Source organism: Euleptes europaea, chromosome 14, assembly GCF_029931775.1.
Source record: "Euleptes europaea isolate rEulEur1 chromosome 14, rEulEur1.hap1, whole genome shotgun sequence".
Classification (NCBI taxonomy): domain Eukaryota; kingdom Metazoa; phylum Chordata; class Lepidosauria; order Squamata; family Sphaerodactylidae; genus Euleptes; species Euleptes europaea.
This window is the reverse complement of record NC_079325.1, coordinates 54,551,309-54,569,220: the sequence shown is the minus strand read 5'-3', so window position 1 is coordinate 54,569,220 and position 17,912 is coordinate 54,551,309. Positions and strand designations below refer to the sequence as shown.

Below are 17,912 nucleotides of genomic sequence, written 5' to 3'. Positions count from 1 at the left end.
ATTTGGTCAATTGACCAAGTAAGTACATTTTTAAAGCATTCACTTGATTTGAATGGCCAAAAGAAAAAAAGAAATGCTGTAATCACCAGCCAGTTTGATACTTATGCTAATTACAGAAACAAATTATTGTTATCGTGGAACAATGAAATTAAATTTCTTTGGGAAAAAAGGAAGAAACAGTTACAATGTTTAATAACATTTAAATAACATTGCTATAACACGAATGATTCACTGAGTGGTTCTTTTCCTTGCCTTTTATCTTGGATCACCAGGGGCAGCCTCCAGTTAGAAAAACAAACAAGTAAACAAGTTAAAAAACAAACAAGTAAACAAACAAGTAGAATTAAGGGAGAAATAAAACAAAGTAACAGCATCTATTAAGAATGGAAATTCAGCTTTTAAAAAGGCATTTGTGCTAAATAGGCAGCAGGCCAAATTCTTCCAGCAAACAGAAGCTTTGCTCTTCTAGCTTTGCCCTGGCTGCTTCAGGACAAGAGAGGCAGCGTGGTGTAGTGGTCAGGGTTGCCGATTAAGAACCAGAAGGCCTGGGTTCAAATCCCCACTGGGCCATGAAGCTTATTGAGTGATCTTAGGCTATCCATCCTCTCTCTGCCTACCTTACCTTGCAGGGTTGTTGTGAGGATAAAATAGAGGCGAGGAGAACCTCTCTGAATCAGAATCCCCTGAAATCCTTGGGAGGACAGAAATGCAACTGAGCACAGCTCTGCCTCTCTCCTTTGCCAGAATCAGAAAGAAACAAAAAGACTTCTTAAAAAGTTTCTTTTCTTTTGCCGTGGTTGAACCATAATTTGTCCTGTTGGTCATCTGGTACAGGAACTTTCAATACGTTTTGGGGCACAACAGAAGTTTAGATTATATATTACTTGGGCAGGGACCAGATTTCTGCACGTGCAAACCGGAAAATGGGCAGAGTCAATTTGTGTTTTCTTGGTTGTGGCTCCCACCTTATGGAATGGCATTCCTGAGGAGGTCAGGAAGGTGCCCCACTTACTTGGCTTTCTGCAAACCATGCAAAACTAAATTATTCAAGAGGGTTTTTCTATGTAGGTACCAGGCTCACACTGTACAAAAGGATTTACAAAATTACTTGGGTAAATTATTAGGGACTCCGGTCTATACTGCTTTATATAGCTTGCTGTAAGTAGGATCCTATTATGAAATTTTGTATTCTGGACATTTTGATCCAATCAAAGGGCTTTGGGACAACCATCTTTCCTTTCCCTAGATTTAAGAGCCACTGGCTATCCATCAACCACTTAACACTTTAAAAAGGGGAAATGAAATTTAATTTTTCCTTGACACTATAAAGAGAAAAGTTGCCACATCTCTCATGCAATTGACCAATCTATTTGACAGCGGATAACGCAGTATCTGCTTCTCAGAAAGTGTCTTTAGCTGTTTTATCTAGGGAGTGATATATTTATTTCGTGCAATAGTATTTTGTGGACTTTCTAAAACAATGTGGGCTAGGGAGTCTATTTGATCTGGACAAAATGGGCATTTTTGTTCTGCAGTAATTTTATTGTACAATAAATATGATACAATAATTGGTTCTTGTAGGTTATCCGGGCTGTGTGACCGTGGTCTTGGTATTTTCTTTCCTGACGTTTCGCCAGCAGCTGTGGCCGGCATCTTCAGAGGAGTAACACTGAAGGACAGTGTCTCTCAGTGTCAAGGGTGTAGGAAGAGTAATATATAGTCAGAAAGGGGTTGGGTTTGAGCTGAATCATTGTCCTGCAAAGTATCAAAGGTAATGTGCTAATCATGGCCCTTCTGATTTCATTTCTGGAATAGCCGTTTGATAGCACGGTCACACAGCCCGGATAACCTACAAGAACCAATGAACTCTGACCGTGAAAGCCTTCGACAATATTGTTATACAATAAATTATGTATTATTTAATGTGTCCCATTAATATTTATGCTTGCTTGTCCTTTTTGTGTGTGTGTGGGGGTGTTCTGGTTGGTTCCAGACTTCTACAACCCTAATCCTATTGCATTGGTTATCGAATGCTCCATCCTGTGTGGATCGTGGTGACTGAGGGCCTATTCAAACTGCCTTTATAATCCGTTTAAGCAGAAGGTTGCTAATGGATTTTTTGTGTCAGTTTAGACACAACCGGTTTGGCTCCTGGCTGCTAACGGATTTTTGTTCACCTCTTCAGACAAAGTCTACTTGTGTGCCATTTGCAAAGCGAGGCTGAGCCGGTTTGTATGAAAACTGCATTCAAGGATTAAAAACATTTAAAATATTTAAAACATTAAAATGGGAAAATAATAAAAGGGAGAAAGGGGGAAAAGTAGAAGTAAAATAAAATAAAGTTAAAAAACGCTGAAGGTAGAACAAAGCCTTTAGTGTCTGCAATCTCACACTCGGAAATAGAGCCAAAAATACAACAAAACAAAGTTAAGAGCTTGGATAAACTTAAAATAAATGTAAAATAGCCAATGGGAGATAAGGAGAAACAAATAGGAGCCCTAATTAAAAGCTAAAACAAGGAAAAATAAAATCATTAACGGAGCATGTCCTTGAGCGTCCTGCAGTATCATGCTGGAAGTCGGAACCAACTGCATTCAACCGTTTTCGGTTCTTCCTTGCACCTCTGAATTGCTTCAAAGCGTGCTGTTTGAACTGCCTGGAGCACTTTGGGAAGGACCACGATTCTTTTCCTGCATTTTTTGCTGTTGTGTTCTTCTCCAGCTTTTTTTTTTTTTACATTCTGAGATTTGCATTATAGCGCTATAGCGCAAATATCGGAACATTAAAAAAAAAAGCCGGAAAAGAACACACCAGCAAAAAGACAAGAAAACAATCGCGGGGCTGTTTGAACCAGCCAGAGCGCTTTAGAGATGGCTCATAGATGGATTGAAATGAGATGTATGAACACCCGTCTTTGTATCACTTTATTCCAAAACGGGTCAACATCGGATGACATCTGGTTTAGAACAGTAATCTGAATAGGCCCTGACCCTGTGAAATCTGCCTTGAGCCCCAGTGAAAAAGGCAGACTATAAATAACATAAATAAAATAAAAAATAAATTTATTTTTAACTGGCCTCTGTTTATCGAGTACCATTGCCGATCCCTTCGAAGTGAAATTAAGAGACTGTTGTGTTTTGATGTAACTATCCAGGGCTTTTTGCTTTGGCCTGTGATACTTCGCAGTGCCGAGTAGAATCATTCCTTAGGAGCCGTGCGGGGTTTGCCTTTGCAGCAGGCCTCTTGGAACCGGAGATCCAGAACCGTTGGGTGGTTCTCTGGCTCTGAAATACAGACCCTCCCTGCCCTGCAGATGGGAGCAGGTGGCCGTCTTGATATGGGGCAAGGAGTACGGGGTGGGGTGTTTCTTTTTGGTTCTTGCCTTTCCCGATGGAACCGCTATTAACCTTGGCAATGTGGGTTAGAATTTGATGACCGCTTAATGGCAAAAATAACTGCAGTTGTAGACCTCTGCCACTTCCAAGAAATTGCAATATGTGCTTTAAAAAAATGCAATTTTTTTTTTTTTTTACATTTTGGGGCATTTTCCAGGCTGAGCTAACACATGCCAGAAAGTAAACAAGGGTGGGATTTGGTCATTAGCCAAACATTCCTGGTCGGTCTTGAGATTTACCACTAGATCTGAGAAATGATTTTGTCACGCGCTTGTTTTGGATATTTGCCAGTGTGTTTCCGGCAGAGGGAGAGGAATAAGAAAGACAGCCTCTCAGGTCTCTATGTAACTTCTGTCATTGAGAGATCTGTCAATTATAGTAAAGATGGAGAAATCTCTCTTTCCACATTTCTATAAAGAAACATCCTCCAGATTATGACTCTTTGACATATTATTCATATTGTAACCTTCTTGCTTCTGTTGTTTTCTTTATTATGTTCTGTGACTTGCTTTGAACAGTTTTTTTTCTTGAGAAACAGTATAGAAATACTTCAAATAAAATCAGTGTCTACTGTTGCTGACAAAGGATGGAAATTAAAGTGAAAAATGATCTTTGACTGAAGAAATTGGCTGGTCTTGAGATTTCCCAGCAAATGTCAGAATTTGCTGGGCACTTACCACCAGCCTCCTCGGGTGTCGTAGAAAAGGCATCAACATTCTGATTTTCTGAGTACAGCTGCATTCAGACATCACAACAGCCTGTGGTTAAGTTGCAGCCAGGCACGAGCGCAGCTTGTTGCTGTGCTGTGCTCCCTTCCTGATCTGATCAAGCTCCCTCTTGCCGTGACATTCAGCTGTATTGGGACTCTAAATGGGGAGTCTGTGGGGAGTAAACCAACTTCATTCCCGTAGGAACCTACATTCAAAGGTCACAGTGAGTTAGAGCTTGATTGGATAAGGAAGTTTTCACTCAAGCTCCAGGGGAAGAATGTAAGGAGTTTGCCTGCAAGACAACAAGCTGCGTTCTTGCCCGTTCTCGGTTTCATCACACCTTACCTTGATGTCTGAATGCCTCCACTGGAACACGTACCTATTTTGAATATATGGGCATTAACAAATTGCTAACCATTGTCCATTTCAAACTCTTTATTTAGAGATAGAAAAGAGCAAGAGGCTAGTAGCACCTTAAAGACTAACAAAAATATTTTCTGGTAGGGTATGAGCTTTCGTGAGCCACAGCTCACTTCTTCAGATACAGCTAGAATGTGAATCCATCTGCCTTTAAGTAGAGGAGAGTGAATTCAGACAAGCATTAGTATGTAAATGTGAATAGCAGGCATGATGGGATTGGGTGTGGTATGCAGAAGAGTCTGTGATGTCCAGGGGAGAGATGGGTGTGGAGAAATCAGCATTGGTAATGAGCCATGAATGCAAGGTCTTTATTCAGCCCAGGTAAGTGCATTGTCTTTAGTTTGAATATCAACTGTAATTCAGCAGTTTCTTTTTCCAATCTCCCTTTGAAATTCCTTTGTAAGAGAACTCTATTTATTTAGAGATGATTGTTTTGTTTTTTAGATAAGCCAAGCAGGGAACCGTCTGCTTTGCTGAGAGACTAGGAGCAATTCCTGGATGACCTTCGACCAGGAGGGGACAATGCCCTTTCTGCACGGCTTCCGTAGAATCATCTTTGAGTACCAGCCATTAGTAGATGAGATCTTGGGGTGTTTGGGGTTGCAGGATCCTGAACGGCAAGAAACTCTCGAGAGGTAATGGGCTTGGAAGGTCTAGCGCTATTCATTGCATTTGTATGCTGCTCTTCTTAGAAGATGTTCAGAAGCGTGCTGGACCTTTAACATAACAAGACAGTTCCTGCTATCTGCCACCCTGGAGGACCGCAGGTTCTGCCAAACGGTCCTGGAGGTGCTGGCAGTGCCGCAGGGTCTGTCTGACTCAGACCTAGGCCACAGTGACGATGACAAAGGGCATAGGCTCACCCAAGGGCTAGGGACTGCTTGGCTTGGCTTGCGCCAGCACTTGCCCACCTTGCAACGCCTGTTTGCAGAGTTGTCTGTACATTTGCCTGGATGGTTTGCCCACAATTTAAAACGAGCGATATTTTGAGTGTCCTTGCATCTGTGAGGTCAGTGGCATTCCCCACTATATAGGCAGCCAGCCAGCGACCTGGTACATGCCCAGAATGTGACAGTTTGCTGGGCTTGACGGAAATTGTAGTTCTCTCGGTGTTCAGGTTAAAACTACAATTTCTATCAACTCCAGAGGAAGTGATGCAGAGGAAGAGCATGGGGAAGCGTCATTTATACGGAAGCGAAGTTCTGGTGGGAGCCATACTTCAAATAAGGTTGCCAGCCTAGCTCTGATTTGTAGCAGGAGCATTGGGTTTTGTTTTGTTTTTCAAAACAGCATTGTAAAATATGACATTGCTTTCAGCTAGGAATCTTGTTGCAGTGACACTAGAATTTCCTCTGGTTTCTTTGGTAAAAACCATAAAGATTGGGAAAATTCCTAGAGTGTTGCTGCAACATGGCGATGTCACATCCAGGTTCCAGATGGAAGTAATGTCACGGCATCATGTGATGCCTCCCCCCATCCCCCCCGCCACTCCATCAAGTCTTAGTGGAGGATGGGGAGTGCTGGCAGGGGTTTGTTCGCTATAAGAGAGGGCAAATGGCAACTCTACCTCCGTAGCAGGTTACTTCTGCCCCTGTGTGGGAAGTGTGTACATTTGTGTGCATATGTGCACATTTTACAACATTTTGTGTGTTTGAAAGGGATGCAAAAATGTGAGAGACGTGAGTGGTTTGTGGTCGAGCAGAGGTCCTTTTGCCCTTCATCAGTCTGAGGGAAATTGTCTAGCCATGCGATTCCCTCAGTGCATTGGCTGCTTTTACCTTCTGTGATCCTTCTCTCTTTTCCCAGTCCCGGCCACGTGGCTGAAGATGCCGGCCGACTGCTGGTCCTCCAGGCGCTTCTGGAGAGGGAGGCCCATTCCCCGTTCTACCAGGAAGGCGTGAGCTACGCTCTGCTAAAAGTGGCCGAGCTCGGGCTGACTCACGCGGCTGAAACCCTCTTGCGCAACGGAGCAGACATCGTCTTTGAAGGTAGGAGAAGAAGGAGTTGCGTTTCCCGTGGGGCCCATAGATCCTCCTTTTTTATTTTTTAATGGTAACCAAAAGCTTTAGGGTGACTTGACATAGCATGTGTTGTTGGGCATGGGGGTGGGGGAGAAAAAACAAAATGGAAAACCCCAGTCTAGGTTTGAGAACAAATATTGATGACTTCCCTTTGAAACAGGGTGGATATAAATCAATGATTTTAAAAAAATTAAAAACAGATTTTAAAAATTTAAATTGGATAGACTTTACTTTTATTATTGTTACGGTCTTTGACCATAAAAATTGGGTGGACGATTCCCCCACTTAAAAATTGGGTGGACGATTCCCCCCCTTCCCCTTTTCGCTGTAATGTTTATGTTCAATCTATAGTTGTGACTTTCCTCCACCTAGGCAAGACTAAGTCTGCTTGGAGCCTTGGTGGACTGGACTGTGGCGGCCACAACCGCAAGAGACAATGTGGCTTAGTGGTTACAATGTTGGACCACACCTGGGGAGTCCCAAACACCCCCCCCCCCCCGTTTCTTTGTCACTGCCCCAAATCTTAAAGTATGACCATTGGAAAGCTACAGTTACATAGACTGTTTAGTGAACGTGGTAGATTTGGTTTGTTCACTCCCCCGTTCAGACTTACCGTGGTGTGCAGTGTATGCACGGCGCCATCTGAGCGTTTTGGCGCCATCCTCCGGCCCTTGCTCTTTAAGAGAGGGCGGTGGCGGTGGGTTCTGCCTTGGCCGGGCACTCCAGAGTCCAGTGACGTCACACCTGAGTTCCTTACAGACAGTCTCTGTAGCAACATGGCCGCCTCCAGGCGAGGCAGGCTTGATGGCGCGGGTGAGGGCCTTGGACTGCCGGACGGGGAGGAACTGGGTGGAATCCTTCCTCCACTGCTGGTTTCCCTATTGCAGGGAAGACGTGTCCAGTGGTAAGGGATCTCCTGTCTTTCCACCTACCGAATAAAGTCCCTACAAACTAAAAATGCAACACAGACACTCCGTATTGGGTTGATAGTCGAGCTTGACATGATGCTAAGAGATCTGTGGATGGCCACGTTGTGGTTTCTTTTCTTTTTTTTAAAGCAGCCACTGGGGGGAGATTTAGGATTGAGCTCACAAGGAATGAGGAGGGGGGTTAATACTCCCCGCTTCTATTTTTCCAACCCCATTTGCCTCCCTCCTGACTCACTGATTGCCCTGCACTATATAGAAGCATTGGATGGGGTCAGACCCAGGTTCAAATCCCCACTTCTGCTGTGGAAGCTCACTGGATGACGTTGGACCCGTCACAAACTCTCAACCTGGCCTACTCCACAGGATAGGGGAAAATAGTGGAGAATGATGTTCTAAACTGCTCTGAATCCCAATGCGGGAGAAAAGCAGGATATAAATAAATAAATAAATTCAAATCCATAAATGCTTGAGGAAAGAGTTAACTGCCTGATCTGGCCCTGATCTGAATTGTGCTTCCTGCACCCTGGCAGCTATTTAATAGTAATTAGAATAGCTCCTAACCAGCTAGTACTTACCTCTTAAAAATACACACCTTGGGCAGTCTGTTCCCAAATTCACACAATATACAGAAATCTAATCTCACTGGCTATCAATAATATGACCTCCGTATGCAGTCATACAGAGAGCCAGCCTGGTGTAGTGGTTAAGGTGCCGGACTCGGACCTGGGAAGCCCAGGTTCAAATCCCCACTTGTGCCATGGAAGCTTGCTGGGTGAATTGGGCCTCGACTCAGCCTCGACCCTGGCAAGCATTTGGATTGGAGACCTCCAAGAATACCAAGGACGTGATGCGGAGGCAGGCAATGGCAAACCACCTCCAAATGTCTCTTGCCTTGAAAACTCTACAGAGTCTCCATAGGTCAGCTGTGACTTGACTGGAAAAAAAGAAAAAAATACAGTCACCAGCATCTTGGATTGTCGAGCCTTTTGGTGCCTAATAACACCCTCTCCTCCTCCTCTAATCTGTACCCATGTTCCTCTATATCTCTGCCCTCTGAGCGTAAGAATGCAACTGACGAAGTGGACTCTGACTCATGAAAGGCTGCAGTAATTTTGCAGTGGTGCAGTAATTTTGTTTCTTAGTAAAGCTGCCGCGGCTACCTTGCTATATTTGATCAAACTGAGTATCTTTGTACTGTTGAACACATGAAGCTGCCTTATACTGAATCAGACCCCCTTTGGTCCATCAAAGTTAGTATTGTCTACTCAGACCGGCAGCAGCTCTCCAGGGTCTCAGGCAGAGGTCTTTCACATCACCTACTTGCCTAGTCCCTTTAACTGGAGATGCTGGGGATTGAACCTGGGACCGTCTGCCTGCCAAGCAGATGCTCTTCCACTGAGCCACAGCCCCTCCAACTTTTTGTGAGAACAGTTCTCTCTGGTGCCAGCTCTAGGCTTTTCACCCAGGGAGAGGCATGCTCTTAAGTGCATTGCTGCATTCTGTCTAAAACAGACTTTTAATGCTTTCTCTCTTTCTTTTTAAATTTAAGATCCAGTCACCTATTACACGGCCCTACATATTGCGGTGCTCCGGAACCAGCCCAACATGGTGGAACTCCTGGTGCAGCGAGGGGCGGACATTAATCGGAGGGACAGGGTAGGTGGTGTGCCAGGGCTGGGGAGGGGGGCAGTGACTTTGCAGGCTGAGGGTCACAAATAGTCTCTGGCCAGTGTTCTAAGGCCCAGGTATGTGACTGTGATGCGGCGTTTTTGGAATCATGGACACAGTCCTGGTTTCCCCCCTCTCATTCAGGAGCCCAGGGGTAGACTGTAGATTCATGGCAGACAAAAGGAAGCACTTCTTCGTGCAGTGCATCATTCACCTGTGGAACTCACTGCCACAAGGTACAAGGAACACAACCCTGAATGGCTTTAAAAAGGACAAATCCGTAGGAGAGTAAGACTTAGTAGAGAACCATTAACTGATGGCTAAATGGAACCTCTATTCAGGAGTGGTATACACTGAGTACCGGTTGTTGAGAGGTGCCAGCAGGGAGAGGCTTTGGCTGCATGCCTCTGCTTGTAGCCCTTCTGGGGATATCTGGTTGGCCATTGTGGGGAAGAGTTTGCCAGTCTGGGTGGACCCTTCTTCTGTCCCAGCGGTATGATCTAATGATATAAACCTTTTAAATAAATAAATGCCCTTGTGACAGCCCTAGAGTTGGAGATATGCCATTCCCATGCCAGTGCTGAAAAGGCCTTAATTTTTGTGTTGGAGGGGAAGGGAGGTATAGGAGAACCAATGGGATGCAGAGTGTCAGACTAGTTTCTGTGAGTGAAAGGGAAGTTTGGCTGAGGTTAAAAACCTCTCAAAGGCCTTATGGACTGAGCGATGATATGATAACCATCTTCAAGTACTTGAAGGGCTGTCATATAGAGGATGGTGCAAAGTTGTTTTCTTGCACCCCAGAAGGTCAGACCAGAAGCAATGGGTTGAAGTTAAATTAAAAGAGTTTCCGGCTAAACTTTGGGAAGAACTTCCTCTTAGAGCGGTTCCTCAGTGGAACAGGCTTCCATGGTAAGTGGTGGGTTCTCCTTCTTTGGAGGTTTTTAAGAAGAGGCTAGATGGCCATCTGTCAGCAATGCTGAATCTATGACCTTAAGCAGATGATGAGAGGGAATGCAGGAAGAGTTGCATCAGTGCTTGGCTCTCGTGGCCCTTTCTTACATGACCGGGGTAATACCCATTGCCACTTTGGGGTCAGGAACCAATTTTTCTCCAGGCCAGATTGGCCTAGGGATCTTGGAGATTTTTTGCCATCTTCTGGGAATGGAGCAGGGGTCACTGGGGATGTGAGGGGGAGGTAGTTGTGAATTTCCTGCATTTTGCAGGGGGTTGGACTAGATGACCCTGGTGGTACCTTCCAACTCTATGATTCCATTAAGTCCTCAGAGGCTTGACCGAGCTATTTTCCTTTGTGTCCCATGCATCCTGGATCATGCAGGCTCTATCCTCACCAGCCTAATTTTTGTTTTTGGCTTTGTTTAATTTTCAAAGTCAGAGCCAGCGTGGTGTAGTGGTTAAGAGCGGTGGACTCTAATCTGGAAATCCGGGTTTGATTCCCCACTTCTCCACATGAGCGGCGGATGCTAATCTGGTGAACCGGGTTGGTTTCCTCACTCCTCCACATGAAGCCAGCTGGGTGACCTTGGGCTAGTCACAGCTCTCTTAGTGGTCTCTCAGCCCCACCTACCTCACAGGGTGTCTGTTGTGGGGAGGGGAAGGGAAGGTGATTGTAAGCCGGTTTGATTCTTCCTTAAGTGGTAGAGAAAGTCAGAATAAAAAAAACAACTCTTCTTTTTTCCGCCTGAGTATTTTATTTTATTTATTTATTTAGATTTTTATCCCACCCTCAATCCCCAGCCAAGGCCGGGCTCAGGGTGACGAACAACATGAAACTTAATACTTAAAAAGCAGTAAAATACACTTAAATCACAATATAAAGATAAAAACAATTTAGCCGCCCCATAAAGGTAGGTGAAGACACCTGGCTTGTCTGTCACTTGGCCCAGTTTTGCCGCTTTCCTGCTTGGCACGGGGGCTGAGAATGTAAGCCACTTAAAGATCGATGATAGAGTGACAAGACTGCTCTTGAGGGCAGGGAAACGTATGGGGCAGGGAACCCCGAATGCTGAAAGAAGAGCGGCGAACAGATGGACTGAGAAACAGGTCCCCTGAAGGAGGCCTGAGGAAAGGTAGACTCAGAGGAGGTGGTCGGAGGCCAAATTTAATGTGTGGATTTGAACTTCACCAACCTGTCATAGAATCATAGAGTTGGAAGGGACCACTAGGGTCATCTAGTCCAACCCCCTACACAATGCAGGAAATTCACAACTACCTCCCCCTCCCAGTGACCCGTACTCCATGCCCAGAAGATGGCCAAGATGCCCTCCCTCTCATCATCTGCCTAAGGTCATAGATTCAGCATTGCTGACAGATGGCCATCTAACCTCTTCTTTAAAACCTCCAGGGAAGGAGAGCTCACCACCTCCCGAGGAAGCCTGTTCCACTGAGGAACCGCTCTAACTGTTAGAAAATTCTTCCTAATGTCTACATGGAAACTCTTTTGATTTAATTTCAACCCGTTGGTTCTGGTCCGACCTTCTGGAGGAACAGAAAACAATTCAGCACTTGAAGTCCTTTGGCTGGACAAACTTTTTAAGAGCAACCTTGTGGACAACCCTCGATTAAGGAGCTTCCGTCCTGCCACCGAGCCATTCCTTCTCTCAACTTCTCTCATTAGATTCACGAGAGCAGCCCGCTGGACCTCGCTAGCGAAGAGCCAGAACGCCTGCCCTGTCTGCAACGTCTCCTTGAACTTGGTGCCGATGTCAATGCATCTGACAAACATGGTCAGTGCCTTCTTGCTCTACCTTTCTCTCTTCTCTCCTGCCTCTCCCCTCCACACACAATTTTAGGATGAATATGCCCATGTGGGATGGAGCCAGCGTGCTCAGTCTAGCTCCCCTTTGCCGTGTGTGGCCCCGTACCTGCGGTGTTGGGTATACGGGCTGTGCATACGCATTCTTGCTTGATGCAGGGAGGGGGATTTGTCATGGCTTCTGTTGATGTGATGTCCAGGAACGTACGCTGCAGGGGGCCTGTCTTACACCACCCTGGTTTGGAATTGTGGCCTTGTCTGTCTTTGAAGAACTAGGAAGAACTTTCTGACAGTGAGGGCGGTTCAACAGTGGAATGCCTTCCGGGGTGTGTGTGGGTGGAGTCCCCGTTTTTGGAGGTCTTTAAGCAGAGGTTGGATGGCCATCTGTCGGGAGTGCTTTGATTGTAGGATCCTGCATGGCAAGGGGTTGGACTGGATGGCCCTTGTGGTCTCTTCCAATCTTGTGTGATTTTGTGATTTGTGATGGGCTGTTTCTGTCTCTTCCCTCCCCACCAGGAAAGACAGCTTTGCTGCACGCTCTGGCCAGCAGCGACGGGGTTCAGATCCACAACACAGAAAATATTCGCCTCTTGCTGGAAGGAGGTAAGCTTTCACACATCCCTTTCCTCCCCTCTCTCCAAACCCTGCATTACTTTTCTTGGGAGCCCAGATTCTGTACCCGTTATCACAGGGGTGTCAAACATACAGCCCGGGGGCCAGATCCCGCCCCTTGAGTGCTCTTATCCGGCCCACAAGCCAGCTGAGGCAGCCACACACTCCATTCTCATTCTGGGCTGGCAAGGCATGGCCCGGCCCGACCAAGTGATATTTATGTCACATGGACACACATAAAGCTGCCTTCTACTGAATCAGACCCTTAGTCCATCAAAGTCAGTATTGTCTACTCAGTCTGGCAGCGGCTCTCCAGGGTCTCAGGCAGAGGTCTTTCACATCACCTAATTGCCTAGTCCCTTTAATTGGAGATGCCAGGGATTGAACCTGGGACCTTCTGCATGCCAAGCAGATGCTCTGCTACTGAGCCACAGCCCTTTCCCATGTCATATCTGGCCCTTGTAACAAATGAGTTTGACACCCCTGAGTTATCATGTTTGTGCCTGAAATGATGTAGTTCTCACAGAAGATAGTCAGACTTGTCTTTAGGCTGCGCCAGCACAAACCGCTGGTGGGGGGTGGGTGGGGTGGGGCGGCTCATGACTGAGCAACCTTCCATATCAAACACTCCTTTCATGTAAAAAACCAGCATGTCAGAGACATCTAGGTCACAGCTTTTCTCCTGTTTTGTGTGTGTGTGGAGGGGTTATGCAGAAATATTTTATCATGCTACACACCTCCTCATCCCCAGTGATGCCACTGAGATGCACCCCTATGGAACTAAGACTTTGTGAGCATCGTCTTGCAGGAGATGCCCCACCCCCGGTGTTAAACCCAGACTGTTGCAACTGTTTAATCCCTCTTGTGGATACATACACGAGAGGGAGGGCATCTTGGCCATTTTCTGGGCATGGAGTAGGGGTCACTGTGTGTGTGTGGGGGGGGGAAAGCAGTTACGAATTTCCTGCATTGTGCAGGGGGTTGGACTAGATGACCCTGGTGGTCCCTTCCAACTGTGATTCTCACACACACACACCTGGGATCTGGCTGTCTTATGTACAGAGGTCTGTTCCAGATTTTTGCACTCAGAGGCTTTTCATTGCTTTCATGGGCCACTTTCCATGGCCATCCTCAGTGTCCTGAAAGGGCCGCAGCCTGTCGCACGGATCATTCGATGGACACAGGCAGCTCACACATAGGGTTTGTCCCAGTGCACACACTAAAAAATTGTTTGTAATATTTTATCCCAAAACTTGAAACCATGGCTTGATTCAGACCTAATGCACAGCCATGGTTGATATAAATAATTCCATGTGGTTGCAGGGTCAGAGCAAGGAAGAAGAGTTGGTTTTTATATGCCAATTTTCTCTACCTTTTAAGGAGAATCAAACTGGCTTACAGTCTCCTTACCTCCCCCCACAACAGGCACCTTGTGAGGTAGGTGGGGCTGAGGGAGTTCGGAGAGAACTGTGAGTAGCCCAAGGTCACCCAGATGGCTTCAGGAGAGCCAGCATGGTATAGTGGTTAAGAGCCGTGGTTTGGAGCGGTGGACTCTGATCTGGAGAACTGGGTTTGATTCCCCACTCCTCTACACGAGTGGCGGAGGCCAATCTGGTGAACCAGGTTCGATTCCCCACTCCTCCACAGCTGGGTGACCTTGGGCAAGTCACAGCTCTCTTAGATCTCTCTCAGCCCCACCTACCTCACAGGGTGTCTGTTGTGGGGAGAGGAAGGGAAGGCGACTGTAAGCTGGTTTGATTCTCCCTTAAGTGGTAGAGAAAGTCGGCATAGAAAAACCAACTCTTCTTCTTCACATGGAGGAGCAGGGAATTGAACCCAGTTCTCCAGATTCGAGTCCACCACTCCTAACCACTGCACCATGTGGTGACAGGGGGAACGTTTCTGAATGCGCTGCCCCCCTGCCCCCCCCACAGGACCAAACTAGACATGATGGCTCAGACCTGTGGATACTGTCACATCAAGTTTGGCCCACAGTCGCTTCGTGTGATGTCTGGCCCTCTTCAAACTCATCAACTGAATGCACGGAGGCTCCATCCCTGTGCTCGGGAATGAGGCTTTGCAAATATTCCTGACCATGGGATGGTACTGATGCTGGTACAGTTTGCATGCAGGAAGTGGGAGGTGGGAACAGGATGCTCCATCCTGCACCCCCTCTCCCAATACACATTGCCTTATGTTCACATTGTCACGTGCACAGGGCTTGTGGAATTCAGCACTTGGCCTAAGAGATTTTGCTTCCAGCTTCAGCCCCAACACACTTTGAAGTCACTTCTGCCAGTAAATCTGTGTGTCTGTCTGTGTGTGTTAAGTGCCACCAAGTTGCTTCCACCATATGGCGACCCTGTGCATTAATGACCTCCAAAACATCTTCTTGTTAACAGTCTTGTGAACGCAGGGCTGTGGCTTCCTTGATTGACTCAGTCCATCTCATGCTGGGTCTTTCTCTTGTCCTACTGTGTGTGTGTATGTGTGCACATGCATGCTTTCAAGTCACAACTGACTTATGGCAACCCCATAGGGTTTTCAAGGCAAGAGAAGTTCAGAGGTGGTTTGCCATTGCCTGCCTCCAGGAGGGCTGAGAGAGTTCTGAGAGAACTGTGACTGGCCCAAGGTCACCCAGCAGGCTTCATATGGAGGAGCGGGGAATCAAACCCGCCTCTCTAGATTAGAGTCCACCACTCTTAACCACTACACTACGCTGGTTCTCTTCTTTTCCTCCTACCTTCAACTTTTCCTAGCATTGTCTTTTCCAGTGACTCTTCTCATAATGTGAACAAAGTACAATAGCCTCAGTTTGGTCATAGCTTCTCGGAAGAGTTCAGGATTGGTCTAGAACCCACTTATCTGTCTGTAAAACTGTCCTCCAGTGCCACATTTCAAGTGAATCGACTTTCCATCAGCTTTCCTTGTTGTCCAATTTTCACACCTATACATAATAATGGGGAATACTGTGGCGTGAACTAACTTGATCTTCGTTGCCAGTGACACATCCTTACACTTAAGGATCTTTTCTAGCTCCTTCCCAGTCTCAATCTCCTTCTGATTTCCTGGTTGGAGTCTCCCTTTCAGTTGATGATTGAGCCATGGAATAGAAAATCTCGAACAAATTCAAATTCTTCATCGTCAAGCTTAAACCTGTGTAATTCCTTGGTAGTAATCACTTTTGTCTTCTTGACAAATCTGTGGTTTATACAAATCAAAGGATGAACCTATAAGGATGTTCTAGTGATCTGGGAGTCAGGGATCACATTGGGGGGAAAAGACATTGGTGAATTACCAATCTGTGAAAACTTCAGCCTTTTACTGTACACAGGGTCATGGCCACGGGTTCCATTAAGGGCCCTTTCCTCCCATATGTACTTCTTCCAAGGAGACTCCACAGAAGTATGTGGCTGGGTTGATTGGGATCATGTTTGTGGTTTCACATAGCTGTGGGTTGTGTATTTACTGTGTATTTTCATTATATATTTAAACACCAAGAATCCATTCATTGGACTATCAGGTAGGCTTATAAACAGACTCTCACCGGCACAGCTGGGGTGAGTTGAGAATTGCCACCATTTGCAGGTCACCTACACGGTTAACATAGACAGGCAGATGGAGTAGTAACTTTCGAGGATTTATGGACAAGGCTGCTTATAAGATGGTACTAGAAGGCAGAGAGCCTGTGTGGTGCAGTGGTTGGACTGTGGCAGAGCATCTGCTTGGCATGCAGAAGGTCCCAGGTTCAATCCCGGCATCTCCAGTTAAAAGGACTAGGCAAGTAGGTGATGTGAAAGACCTCTGCCCGAGACCCTGGAGAGCCACTGCTGGTCTGAGTAGACAGTACTGACTTTGATGGACCAAGGGTCTGATTCAGTATAAGGCAGCTTCATGTGTTCAAGACCAGGGTTCAAATTTTCATTCGTATGTAAAGCTCACTGGGCAGTGTTGGGCCGGTTGCTTCAGCCTTACCTACCTCTCAGGGTTGTTAGGGAGAATGACATACATCACTCGGAGCTCCTCGGATAAAGTTTGGCATCATATATCTTTAAGAGGCCCTTTGTTGTCCTCCCTCTCCTCAGGCGCAGATGTCAAGGCCACCACCAAAGATGGCGACACGGTCTTCACCTTCATCAACTTCCTCCTGGGAGAGATGGTGGGAGGAGACAAGGAGGAGGCCCAGAAGATCAGCCGCTTCTGCTTCCAGGTCACGCGGCTGCTGATGGCCCATGGTGCCGACCCCAGCGAGTGCCCCTCCTACGAATCCCTCACCCACCTCTGCCTGAAGAGCTTCCGCCTCCACTTCCCGCTCCTGCGTTTCCTCCTGGAGTCGGGGGCTTCCTACAACTGCTCCCTCCACGGGCCCTCGTGCTGGTCGGGCTTCGACATCGTCTTTGAGAGGCTGTGTTCCCACATCAGCGAATCCGAAGAGGACCGCTTCTCCATTGACCTCCTGCAGAAGGCCGAGACGGCACTGGAGCTCATGACGGCCAGCTCTCCATCTGTGAAGCTGCCAAGCAACTTTGAGGTCAACCTGAGCAGCTGCCGCTTTCACAAGGAGAAGATCGAGGCCCTCTTCCGCTCCCTGAAGCAGCTGGAGCGCTCCCCGCCCACTTTGAAACACCTCTGCCGAGTTCACATTCGCCAGAGCATGAGGCCCTGGCCAGTGGACGTCAAGATCAAAGCTCTCCCTCTGCCTGACAGGCTAAAGTGGTACCTCCTCATAGACCACAGCAGTTCCACGGAACAGGACGTGTGACCTAGCGGGGCAGAGCGTGGACCTCGACACATCGTCACACACACAAAAATTAGTGTTGGGGTGTGACAGCATGCTGAACATCTTCATCCCTAGGTCCACTGCCTGCCCAGCTGGCTGGTCTCCACAAGGTTCATAACTTGTCACATCTGGTGACCAGCCTTCTGTGAACATCTGGCCTTTGTTCCCTTGTTCTCTGATGGAAGAGAATCAGGTCCTAAACCCTGTATCACTGGCTAGTTGAGGGAAGAGAGATCTGCCTTGTCAGGGGGATCTCTTGACTTGACTGACGAGAACTCAAAGCAGCCTTCATGGGATGGAACTCAGCCTGAAAATCCTTTCCTGTGCCCAGTCTGAGGTTTTGACAAATGAGAACATTCAGCGTTCCACTTGGCCATTAAAATTATGCATCTGCACCAGTTTCTGGTTCTCGTGAGGATGTGTAAATGAAGAAACCTTGGGGTGGGGGACAAGCCTAGCAGAGATACGGCCCAGTTCTATGGCAGCCACTCTGGGTCTCCCATCTGAGTCTTTTCAACAACGTCTGCTCCTGCTTAAACAAAATCGTCATACAATCTTGCGTGAGGGGCCATGGCTCAGAGGCAGAGCATCTGCTTGGCATGCA

General features: G+C 46.9%; 1 protein-coding gene across 1 annotated transcript; it reads left to right on the top strand.

The window, feature by feature from the left end:
• The first annotated feature begins 4,992 nt into the window (after positions 1 to 4,992).
• Positions 4,993 to 17,308, top strand: ASB6 (ankyrin repeat and SOCS box containing 6). Its single transcript, XM_056860534.1, has 6 exons — positions 4,993 to 5,160; positions 6,332 to 6,513; positions 9,025 to 9,131; positions 11,779 to 11,887; positions 12,433 to 12,519; positions 16,614 to 17,308. Exons 1-6 carry the CDS (start codon positions 5,024 to 5,026, stop codon positions 17,288 to 17,290), a joined length of 1,299 nt encoding a protein of 432 aa, XP_056716512.1. The 5' UTR covers positions 4,993 to 5,023; the 3' UTR covers positions 17,291 to 17,308.
• The last annotated feature ends 604 nt before the right edge of the window (positions 17,309 to 17,912 follow it).

Bases quoted from the DNA above. Each gene is read 5' to 3' on its own strand.
- ASB6 (XM_056860534.1), top strand. From the start codon at position 5,024: ATGACCTTCGACCAGGAGGGGACAATGCCCTTTCTGCACGGCTTCCGT. The intron at 5,161-6,331 runs GTAATGGGCTTG...CTCTTTTCCCAG, and splicing joins CGGCAAGAAACTCTCGAGAG to TCCCGGCCACGTGGCTGAAG. The intron at 11,888-12,432 runs GTCAGTGCCTTC...CCTCCCCACCAG, and splicing joins CAATGCATCTGACAAACATG to GAAAGACAGCTTTGCTGCAC.